The sequence below is a fragment of the Apteryx mantelli genome, chromosome 2 (assembly GCF_036417845.1).
Source record: "Apteryx mantelli isolate bAptMan1 chromosome 2, bAptMan1.hap1, whole genome shotgun sequence".
Taxonomy (NCBI): Eukaryota; Metazoa; Chordata; class Aves; order Apterygiformes; family Apterygidae; genus Apteryx; species Apteryx mantelli.
In genome coordinates, this window is record NC_089979.1 from 166,392,581 (window position 1) to 166,405,020 (window position 12,440).

At 38.3% G+C, this 12,440-nt stretch overlaps 1 protein-coding gene across 5 annotated transcripts in view; it reads left to right on the forward strand.

Moving 5' to 3' along the window:
- ADCYAP1R1 (ADCYAP receptor type I) overlaps positions 1–12,440 on the forward strand; it is a 149,432-nt gene that overhangs the window by 30,482 nt on the left and 106,510 nt on the right. For 4 of the 5 annotated variants that reach the window (XM_067292001.1, XM_067291997.1, XM_067291999.1 and 1 more), the window contains one exon: positions 3,032–3,189. The exons of the other annotated variant lie outside the window; for it this stretch is intronic. In XM_067292001.1, the coding sequence (XP_067148102.1) occupies positions 3,139–3,189 (51 nt within the window). In that variant the 5' untranslated portion in view covers positions 3,032–3,138. The remainder of the gene's footprint in view (positions 1–3,031; positions 3,190–12,440) is intronic. 5 annotated transcript variants of the gene reach the window in all.

Sequence of the window (12,440 nt, forward strand, 5' to 3'; positions counted from 1 at the left end):
TGAAGCAATGCCCTGAAGACCTTGTAGGATGTCCCACTCCATTTCAATAATAACTGGTTTTCAGATTCTTAGCCACTTCAGCAACCTTCCTGTTTTACCAGAGATATTTGAGGATCTTGTTATTTTGGGCGGCTGTGTTTTTCTCCTTGAAGGGTGCAACCCCTGTGCTGCTGACTATTCTGGCTGTACTAATTTTAATTACTGTAGCCGATGCAGATACAACAAAAGGATGAAGCATCAACATCTCTAATTTACTAATGAAATTGTGGGATTTGGCTATCAGTGGCATCAGGAGTCTATTCAATAATCCAATTGTACCTTCCAAATCCTGTATCCATATTTTTATTTCTTTTCCCAGTATTGAAATGGAAGTGCTTTATAAATATTGCCCTTATTTTAAAAAGTCCATCTTTTTTGTAAAACATATTTGACTGTACCTACTTGTGAGATAATTAGCCATTTATTGGTAAAAGGAGGACTCTGCACCTGTTCAGAACATACATGTTAGGAGTGACCGTGAAATACGTGCAGATTCCTCTGCAGGTCCAGGGAGCAGGATCTTCAAGACTGGTAGCTGTTATTACCTAATAAGCACTTGGGCCTCTGTGGATGATGTGAAAGCCTCAGTCCAGTTTGTGATTCGGGTTTCCATGACTACCTTGAAAGCAAAAATGAAGTTGATTCTTTTACTTTCTCTGGAAAATGTCAAAGAAAGGCAGCAAAATAGTTAGCAGATGTTCTCCTTGTCTGTTTAGAAGTTCCTCTGAAACTAAAGTAAAAGGGAAAAACTTCCATTCTCTGTTCTTCAAGCCTGGTGCATGCTAGGTTAAACCAAAGCAGGGTCTTCAAATACTGGAAAGAATGTATTCTAAAAGTTACCATTTTCCCACAGGATATTTGTCCATTCATTTAGTCAGTCATCTCCCATCCTTCCATTGCATTTATATTGTATTTCTGAAGCATAATAGTGGCAGAAGCTGAGGACACAATTCAATCTCCACACTACTCTTTGGCCTTTCTGGCCAGGCCTGTGCATGGGAGTGCCAATTATCAAGAAATAATTTTAAATCCAATGTCTGCTGATGTGTCTGTCTGGTTTTCTGTTCCTTCTGCTAATGGAGTGACTTTCCTTTTCCATCTCTCTGCTGCTGAATGTCACCATGGATGTTTTCTGTCCTCCTCAGCTGAGATCTTATCAGTCCCTCATTATTTGATAAACCATCAGAAATACAGTTAAGTAATTAAATTCAGTACCAGAGCAGAGCGAGAGTGAATGATCGAGTAAGGATAGAAAAAGGCAGACCAGTTCAGAGGGAAATTTATGAATCATTGTCCTTCATTTAGTCAGGGTCTGGATAGAGAGAACAGAAATCTAGAGATGGCTTAATATTCCTTTTTTATTTTTTAACTGAAAGACTCTCTCCTTTCTAAATGCTGATGTCTTGGCAGTACCCTGCAGTCTGTATAAAAATTGAGTGTCCCCTGATCGTAACGTTCCTTTATATTTCCCTTTGTCATTCCTTTATTTACCTTCTGCCTTTAGTCTGTTTTCTTTTTAGTTCTTCCTCCTTTGTTGTATTTCCTCACATTTTCTCTGATTTTTGTTTTGCCATATTTTCCCAATATACATATTCTCATTATTTTATTTGTTCTTTAATTTTCTTCATTGTTTCTGTATCCTTTATTTCTCTTTTGTTATTAACTGTGATCACTTTTTTTTCCTTTCATATATTTATTTATCTGTTTAAACATTTCTCTAGTTGTGAAGATACATGTCAGTCATATTTATGCCCACAGAGATGATAGGTGGTGGAATGCAGAAATCCTACATCAGACAAGAAGTTTTTAATAAATAAATAAATAATAGTAAATATATAAAATGGATGAAGGACAGTTCTCTGGCTCTGAGACAAGCTGGTGTGGCAGAGTTTATGTCCATGGGGTTAAACTTCCCTAGGCAGAGAGGTCACATCTTCACTACTATAAATATAACCAAAGGACCTTTGCCTGACCTCATTTTGGAGGAATAAGGTCTAGCAGGCAGAGACAAGATGAAGGGGAGCCATCTCAGGTGAGGGGTGATTAGGGAAAGAAAACAAATCTGAAAGTATACCTCAGGGATAGTAGCCTGCCTGTAGGTAAGAGGTCAAGTGAGACCTCTGTGTCACCAAGGTATGAATATCTTAGGCAAGATAATGTTTAAAAAGGTGACACTGAGTAATGTGGTTTGCATCCAGCCGGAAACTGAGACAGAGAGGTTCTCTTGAATATTATATAACTATTTTGGGATCATCATGACCCGGACTGGGTGGGAATTTTGAAATACTAGGTCATGGCAGGAGGTGTTTGGACGGAACTAAAGTCAGGGGTGTAGTTCTGTTGACGTCCTGATCACCTGTTTAACCCCTTGGCTGAAACCAAGCAGTAAAAGTCACATATATGCATGACATTGTCACCAAGGTAAATCAATCCTGATTTATGTCATAGATGAATCTTCAGGCTTTCTGAGGGCACATTTCATTCCTTTGTGCCTCTATTGTTAAGTGCCTAAAAAGCTATTAGATTAACAGCTCTGAACATGGATTTTGGTATCTGGACAAGTGATCTCAGGGAGTAAATCATCAAGTCATACAATCTCTTAAAAAGCCTTCAGATAGTCACAATTTTAAGCCTCTGCTGAAAATCATGAAGGTCAAATCATGGCTTCAGAAGGGAAGCAGACATTCAGGTCCTTTTTTCTGGTTAAAAATGCTTTATCCTGCCTTTCCTTTGGATACAATTTAGATCTTTGCTATTACAAAATCTGTTTCAGTAGTTTCTATGATCCAAGTTATTGATCACACAGCCATGTCCTTGGGCTTTAAATTAAGTATCCAAGATCAGCTATAATAGCTGCAAAACAGACAAATATGGTTGATGTCTAATATATACAACTCACAGCTGAAGTGCTGTATTCTCTGTTTTATGTCCACTTCTTTCTCATTCTCTTCATGTTTTCTATATTTATAATCATTATCCTGTTTCATTGCAGAGATCTGAGCCTTGACGTGAAGACATTGACAATAGCATCTGCAGAGAGTGTGTGCTTCGGCCCTAATAAAAAAAGCAGAATTTGACTAAAGATCAAAATCAAGAGAGATGGCCATCAATTGGAAGACCTGCTTCTTCAGTCTTGTGTTGCTTCCTCTGGTAAGGAAAGATGACTTTGTTTATGTTATGGTCATTTAAATGCATGTTCTCAAGGCCAGCATTTGCTTAGGGTGAACGATCTGTCGTTGACACTGATTCTAGCTTTTTTCTGTGTGGCTCCATACCTTTGGTTAGGTCTTTTCCAGCTTTCTTCATGGATGCAGTAGAACTGTGATCATGTGGCTGGGGAGGGGCCATGTAACTTCATTCTTGCCCGTTGTCCCCATCTACATTGTGGCTGCACCTAGCCTCACACAAAAGCCGTAGCACCACTGAAAAAAAGAACACTTTTTCCCTCTGTAACCATAGGCAATAGTATACAACCCCTGTAATTAAATCATCTTGCATTTCAGCTCAGTTCTTGCTAAACCATTGTTCATAACTGCTTTTCACCACTTCTGAATAAGCATTTTACTGAGGAATATTGTGAGAAATAGCACTCTAAAATCGTCTGTCTTGTTCTTATTAATAGCTGTCTATAACTTTGACAAAAATACTTTACAATTGTTCAATATACAGACATTTGCATGTTTCTACACTTAAAAAGCCAGGAATTTTAAAGGATTCTTAACATATATTTTATTTTTATTGTTAAATTAAAACTATTTAATATGAGTGACGTGTTCAGAGTATTTTTTAGTATTTTTTAGAGTTGCTTGCTGATGTATATTGACTGTGAAACATGTCTTTTACAATGCATAGCAGTCAGTATATAGTGCTCTTCGTTATTTTGACTCACATAAATACTCATTCTTTCCTCTTAGCTCTTATTTAGAGACCACTTTAATTAACAGCATGTCAAAAATGTAGCATTAGTCAGCTAAATTCTGTAGAATGGGAGTGGAACTGGCAGTATATTTCTGTTAATCCATATAATATAGCCTATCTCTTACCATACAAATACATGGTCTTTGGATTCATTTCTAGTTCATGATGATTGTGACTATTACCTAGCTTTTCTGGTCAGGTAGAAAATATTATTTATAAACAAAGTGGGTATGTTTAACTTGTATATTGTATGTCTGAGCTAGTCACACTAGACTTCCTCTAAGCTAAAGGCTGTTGGTAGGGAATGACCCATCAGTGAACATATTTTAGACGCTTATGTTAATACGAGGTGTTCCCTCGGCTGGAGGTGCATATATCTCTCCATTAACAATAAAGGGAGGTTAGCTCACATTTGGATGTTGTGTTTTTAGACATAAATTTGATTACATAACCCCACCTTGTCATTTCTGGTTTGAGACCCAGATATGACAACAGTGCTCTTAGGAATTACCATCAGTCTCACTGACACTGCTACTGGATGCTTATCTTTCGGGTGGATAGTACCCGTGAGTCTCATGGTACACTAGGTGAAACTGGAAAGCATATTGGTAGAACAGTTGAATTCCTGGGTATGAAAGCATGTTTTTCATACTGGAAAAAAAAATAATTACATGATCATATGAAGGGAAGAGCAAAAGATATTTTTAAGTGACCAGCGAACTTGAACATTTCAGAATTTTTGGTGTTCAGCTTAAGACATCCAAAAGGTGTCTTCTTTTTTAGAGGTGAACTGCTTTTAATTAAAGAATATAAATGTGACTTAACACATCTCTTGAGCTTTCAGATGACCTTCCTGGCAAATGTAAAAGGACAGCAAGTCACAGTTTCCAAGTCGTAGCATTTCAGGACATAGCTGTGATCACTGAGCTGGATAATTAGTGATCAGCTCTAGCTTTTGGAAAGAACAGCTCTCTAATGAAATACTGTGAAGCAAACCAGAGTTAATAAGAACAAATATGCTTTTATCTGTGTTGTTTTTGCAATGGTTATGAGCTTGTTTATGAGTGCAAGATTTTATTATAGTCTCCTGCAGGAATACAGGCAATAAAATTAGCTTTTTTACACACATGAGCTTTTTTGTATAAGCACACATACTTTGGTCAGTAAAGAGACTTAGGCCCATGACAGCGATTGTACTGTAAATTGTATACACTGAATTATTCATTCTTTATTTCCTCCCTAAAGTTTCTTCTCATGGACTGGAGCTCAAGGAATAGTATTCTATTTACAGTCCTCCCCTTGCTGGGACTGTTTTGTAATGCTTATGGTAACAGATTCTCTCTCCACTGGGACAGACTTGCTCTTCAAACCACCTCTTACATGCTGTGTTGATGTTCTCAGATTGATACTTTCCTGTCATGTAGACATTCAGACTTTCTTCCAAGGGAGTGGATGTGACACTCCAAAATACTTAGAGTAAGTTTAATTGTTCTGCTAGATTCTAAAAGGTCCCTGAAAAATTCTTCTTCTACATTGCTTTTCTCTAAACACAGCTGGTACTGTTCAAGAAATTCCCATTTGCTTTCAAGGAGAGCTACTGTTTTCAGCTGTGAAAACCACATGCCCGTTTTGTGGAGCACTTCTCCATCCTTCACAGTCATTGTGGAAGCATTAGCTCCTGAATCCGTACACCTGCATGGATGTGCACCTTTTTGGCTTAACAGTCCTCTGTGATTAGGCACCAGTCCTTCCTCTTCCAATTGTGTGGATGCACCAGGATTGGCTCCTGATCCTAAGCTCTTCTCATGTGCAGCAATGATAGAAGTTATCTAGATATTGAATATGAGATAGGAAGGAGCTAATAGTCCTGTTTTATACACAGAAGACCAGAGCGTCCAGACTAAGGTCCAGATCCACAAATGGCTCAAAAAAAGGCAAAGAGAGGACAGAGGATTCACTTTCCTAACCCCTTGGATTATGGACATTTTTAATCTGGCCTGCAATGTAATTTATTTTTGACAATCCAATCACAGAAGTGCTTTTCTACACCTTCTCTACTCGCGCCATCAGGATCCTATTGCTGTTGGCACTGTATGGCTCCCATACCCTAAATCAACTGTTGGTGGAACTTGGGTTGAAAACACTTGCGTTCTCAAAAAGACTAGGACAAAACACCAAGTTTTTGCAACTGTCATCCTCAGAATATGCCTTTGTAATAAGCTGGTAATGTACCTGAGAGCATGGGTTTAACATGATATATTAGTGAATGATTTTTATAATAGGTGATTGATAGAAAAACCTTGTGTTAGTCCGTCTTGGAGAAGATAGCTGGAGCTAAATTTCCTGCAAAGGAAAAAAAAGCAAAAAAGTGCAGTGGGAGGACAGTAAAACTCATAAAATATGTTGAATAGAAAAGGTAGAAACTCCCTGGATAAACTATTAATATATTGTTTGCATATAATCAAAGACTGTGTCTGAGTTGTAAGGGAAAAACACATGAACCATTAGCCTGCAAAGACTGATCAACCTCTGCAAGAACTGAAATCTTCTTGAGTTAACAAAGCACAGAGAAGGAATGCTATTATTAAGTATAGGCTAGCTGTATGTTATTTTCTCTTGTAGTCTTGTGCTTCCAAACCTTGAGCCTCCATCAGTAAATGTTGTCTTTGTCCCACTGCTAAATCCGTCTGGGTTTGGGAGGCAGTAAAAAAGGGAACAAAACTGATGAAGAAGCCTAGGTGTGTCATCTTCGGTGAGCTGAGAGATTAGTATAGCTCTGTGTGCAGGGGTGGGACCCAGCCGTTCTCAGACACGTAGTGTGAGGGGTTGTGCTGCCAGCTGTAGTGTCGTGCGGAGAGGTCACTCTCAGGGGACATGAATGAGTTCACCTTCTACAAGATGGCAAAGAGAGACCAAAGGTTCTGAGTAAATTCTGTGGTGCCATCCGTTTGTTGCAGAAGCTCCACCTTGACTGGAAGGGGCATTACTTTGAGACACATCTTCTAGGAATTGGAGTTCACAGCTGAATTTTGACATCCATATGGAACATGCTGAACCAATCTCAAGACACTCATATATGTGCATTCATGGAAAATTCTAGGTGGCCTCAAACCTAAGTGTCTATGTTGCTATTTTAGCTGTTTAATCTATTTGTTGTTATCTAGACCATTTGTTTTCAGTCTCTCTCATTTTTTTTGTCTTGTCTGAACATCCCCTGCTTTCATTTGCACATCAGTTCTCTTTACCCTACCCACTTTTCCATTCTGAATTCACTTACACTGCCATTTGCTTGATTTCTTATTCCATTCATCCGTGATAGCAATAGACTTTTTTTTTTTTTAATTGGAAATATTAACAAAAGTCATCATAAAATTATTGAGGAGATAGGATCCTGAAACATGGTTCCTTTGTCTGGTTCCAAATGTACTTGAGAAACAATGAAATTCATGACTCACAAAGTTGGCTTAGTGTATGTACTGAATTTAAATGTAACTGCAATGCAGGTGTTCTAACTGTCTGTAATAATTCAATCAGATGTATTTCTTGAGCTAATGCTTGGAATGTCTTGTGGATGCATATTTAATATTGCTAAGCTTAAATGTTTCAGATGGTAAAATATTCTTTGTAGTGTTTCATTAGCCAGGCAACTTATGTTCAGCAACGTTCTTAAAGAAAAAAAAAAGAGAGAGAGAGAGAGAGAGATGAAAATGAAAGGTGAAACTGATGTCTCTTGTATACTAACATCGAGGTGTGATTACTGAGTGAGGGTCAGGTAAGTAAATACAAATTTGGATATGCTGGCAGCGTCTCACAGATCAGAGAACCAGATCTCTGCCTGGCTGCGTTCAAGTTTCTATTCATTAAGAGATGAGGAGAGAAAATAGATCTGTTTGCTCAGATCCTGTTTGCTGAATGGGAAAATATTTCTCAGTCTGTTAAGTGTATATCTCTGTTGAGCAGAGAGGTATCTGTATTCTCTGTTATTCATGTGTAGCTGTCATTGCCAGTACCAGGGCACATTCAAATAAGATCATCTATGTTTCAGTCTCTGTCGGTTTTTAAAGACAAGAGACAGTATTTTCAGATGCATTGTTCCACTAGTTTCTCCCCTTCCCTGCTATATTTATGAGGGTATCCATTTTCTGTTGCAGCCCAAATGTGATGGTCCTCAGCCACAAACATAAATGGTCATGTTATTCCCTGAATTTTAAATAAACTATTTTTTTCCCTGTAGGACTTAATGAACCGATTTTTAATGAGTTTTTCTGCCTTATGGTTCATAAGATCTCATAACTTGACTAGAAAAGTCAAGTTCTCTTTAGAATTACAATAGTCTTTAACACAATACAAACTTATATGGGATTGCCTGTTATTTGTGCAACACCACAGAAGTTCCTGTACAAATATGACTAGGGACCTCCTCCAGAAGAGAAAAACCTCAGCAAGCCAAGATGTTGCTGTTGCTGCAGCTTTTCTTTTTTAGCATAAGGAGATGGTGCTGGGGAAAACCAGCAGAACATAAAGTTGACTTAAAAGCCTATGCCTTGTTTAAATATATATATATATATATATATGTATAAGGATGTGTAATATTGGGTAGTTTCAAAGAGAAGGTTAAGAATTTCTGGTAAGGTCTACCACAAAGACCATCTGAGGCAATCTGTGTTGCAAAATAATTCCAGTGCCCCTTGATACTGCCCAACCTCAAGTGCCTTTCTGAGGCACAAAAATTAGGATCCCCATTTCCAGATGATACTTAGGCTCTCAGCAAGGTGATATGGGCACTTCCAGAGGGTGACTGAGTCCAGCTGAGATCTCTGCAAGTCCCGGTGTTTCTCAGAGAAAGCCTAGTATGTTGACATGTCTGTCTAAGATGTTCAAAGCTGGTGGGAGACCCTGGTGTTGTGTTGGTGCTCTGTCTAGTGCACTGGCATATGTAATCTCAGCCTGGGGACTTCAGGTGTCAGTTATGATTACAGTGGAAGCCGCAGAAAGACACACACTCAGTTAAGATCTTATTAAGCTTTTTTTTTTAAAAAAAATACTTTTACATGAATTGCAACCAAAAAAGAAACTCTATAAATAAACACGTTCTACCAACACTTGGTTCACAATGCTACGCACACACATAGGTATCTGCATGTAACTTCCCTTATTTAGACCGGCAAGGTATCCAGGTCTTAGAAATGCATGGTAGCAGATTACAAAGCAGGAAATGGTTGCCCTGCATTAATGTCTTCACTTTTTTACCCTCCGGTAGTAGTAATAATTTCTGTGTCAGACAAATAATATGATGACAACACTGATTTATGGACATTAATATGATTCTTTTCTCTGCTGGTTTTGTATTCATGAGCATGGAGGAGCATTGGATGAGCAGTCAAATAACAAATTAGGAAATAAAAAAGATCTCTTAGAAAATGAGCCTGTAAAAAAACTCAGAATCAGTGATTTTTCATGTTGCTCAGCTATTAATATCCAGCACCTGGAGGGATATTATTCTAGTCTATAGCAAGTGTGCTGCTGGCCTCTTCTTCCTTGGGTTTGCTGAGTCAGCAGCCTAGGAAGATTTACTGTAGAGTCAGCTTGAAATGAGCTAGCTGGGATGCAGAACCAAAGCTGCATTAAAGGGAAGTGGGGAAAGGAAGCAGAAGAGTACGAAGAGAGGAAAAAAATATGAAACATTTGCATCACTGCCATGTTAGGGTCTGGTCTTTTATATGTCCTCCTGCCCCTCTCTCCATAGCTTATAATAAATAGCTAAATCTTTATTTTTGCTTCTCAATCTGTAAAATAAATGATTCCCTGCTTCTCCTATAGCGACAGCTGGGGCCTCCCTGAGGACCAAGTAGCTACTCCATAAACTACCCTTGTGGAGCATGCAGGATCAGCGCTTGCCCAAGGGTTACACACCTTAAGGCCTTCCAGATGAGCGGTCTGCAGGTTGTCTATGAATTAGCCATAGGGAAAGGAAGTAGATGAGAGGCAGAGTGCTGCTTCCAGGGCTTCTTCTTCAAAGTAGTAGAGACATGGCTATTTAATCAAAAACTGTGAGGCCCATTAAGGAGAAAACCACTGCCAACCATGAAGCCTAAGTGTTGCTACCACTGCAGTCCGCAAGGGCAAAGTCCCCAACTCAACAAAGTCCTCTTTGTTCCTCTGGGCAAGGGGTGAACAGTTCTCTCCAGGCTACCTTGTGCTCATGTTCCTGAAAAGAAAACAGTTTTTCTCAGAACTTTTTTTTTTTTTTCCCCCGATGTGGATATTGCTTAGAAGAGAAGATTTGGGAGATATGGATCCCCTTCAACTCTAAAACATGTTGATCTCTGTAGTATGATTATTCCGTGCTATATAATGCTAATAATGTGATTGAAACAGCAAATACCACCTTCCTAACGAATGGAACCTGCCTCTGCACTTCTCTGTACCTGTTAGAGCTGAGCCGTGTACATAAATGGTGTCAGCAAATGCACTTAGGCTAATATATAACCACTTAAAAGCTGGATGTCTAATCTAGGATATCTATTAATATTAGTATCTACCAAAAACTCTGCTATAGTCAATGGAAATGGACAGGCACTTCCAGACAATGGTATATCCCATCTTAAACATCCCTAGTGTTCTTCTCACTGCAGAGTCAGTAGAAAATTAGCTTAGACTAGGCTTTATTTTCTTTAGCTTTTAGGCATCTCATCTTTATTGAGTAGTAAGTTACCTTTTATGGATGTCACGTTGATGTTGATGAAGGTAAGTCCACCTTGCCCAGTGATTCAGCTGTTGATTGAGTTGTGTTTTCGGTATTCTAGAACCCACCATCACAGGGTGGTTTCTCACGGTGTCACACAAAAGCTGTTTATTACCTTTCCTGGTATAATCAAGTTCTGAATGTGTGTACTTGTTTGCAGGAGGGCAGGTGCCAATGGATTATTGGGTCTCTAGTCAAGAAAAAGAAAATAAAATCCATTCTGTTAAATATTTCAGCATCTTTAGAAAAAGAAAGATCAATTTTAGAGAAAATAGGAAAATGTTTTTTCCCCCAAAATAATATTTAAAAAAATATTTTTAGTAGGATGATCAGAATTTTTCTTTCTACAAAAGTTTGAAGCATTTCATTTCAATTTCAACCCCTTTTTCTCTCTTTTTTTTTTTTGTACCGAACAAAATAAATTTTCAAATAAATATCCTTTTCAAACAAGGCATTTACAGAATGGAAAAGAAATATTTTCTACCCCCTCTCCCCTTTCTAAAAATGAACAAATGGCAACATTTTTTTTTGTCATTGATACGGCTTAGACTATAGGCTTAGTCAATATGTTGTTTCCTAAGGGAAAATGGTCTCAATGAGCATCTTTCGGTCAGATTTTGTTGTGTCAGTTGGTGGGTTTAACGGCTTGTCAGCCTTTGTATGCCCTCAGTGGCTGTGTTCACTGTTCAAATATACTTAATATATATGTACGCTTGCTCTAAACTGCTAAAAAGTTCTGCTGGAGATTGCAAAGTGACAAAGTTTTTACCGTGCCTGGCCTTTCCAATAACGTATTTGTGCAATGTTCTTTTCCATCAAACATTGCTCTGCAGGCTCCTTTAGGAGACTGAGATTCTTATTAAGTCTCCAAGAGCTTTACACAGAAAAAGAAAACGCTTTAACTTCTGTGTACTCTTTTCAAAGGCTTCGGGTCTCTCAGTCTCTGACTCAGCATCTGTGGCCAAAATGTGTTATTTAGGCTAAATACAGGCTGGTGATTTGGTCTTCTGAAGACTCTTAAAACAGTTTGTAAATAATCTGAGCTGCTGGTGTTTGCAGACTTGGGGAGGGAAAGTACAGAGGGTTTTTGTTTGTTTGTTTTGTCTTAGATGATAGCCGCACCTGAGCATTTTACATATTTTAGCTTAAAACTGTTCTGACCATTACTTTGGCTTTGTCATTTGTTAAGTGCTTGCCAGATAATTGATAATGCAAAACACAGGTTGGATGAGATTGGAGATCTACTGAAGCTCAAGGGTATAGGTTTGTGTTTACTCCTTCACAAATATTAAAATGTATTTTTTCTTGCTGCCCTCTGGCTGAGCTCTTTTTATTTGTTTTATCTCTGTTAGCCAGTTTTCTGATAATATGCTCCATTACTTAAAAGCATAACAGAATGCATGACATGTTTGCACTGTGACATATACAAAATTTGGAAGTAATTACAGGCTAAGACGCTCCATTTTAGTATCTCTTCCAGCACTGTAGATGTGCAAATTCTAAACATTTTTGCCCATCACATGTTGCCTAATACGTCTGAACTAATGACAGGAAAACCAGATGAATGTATTGTGTGCTAATTTAAAATAACTGTTGAATCTGACTGCATGTTTGCAGCCATCTCTGACATCAAACATGATTAAATTACTTCTCCCCACATAACCTAGTTTATCTTACCTGTGCCATTTGCAGAGCAACTGTGGTAGAGCCGGGAAGTTCATAGAGGGAGGCAACATCA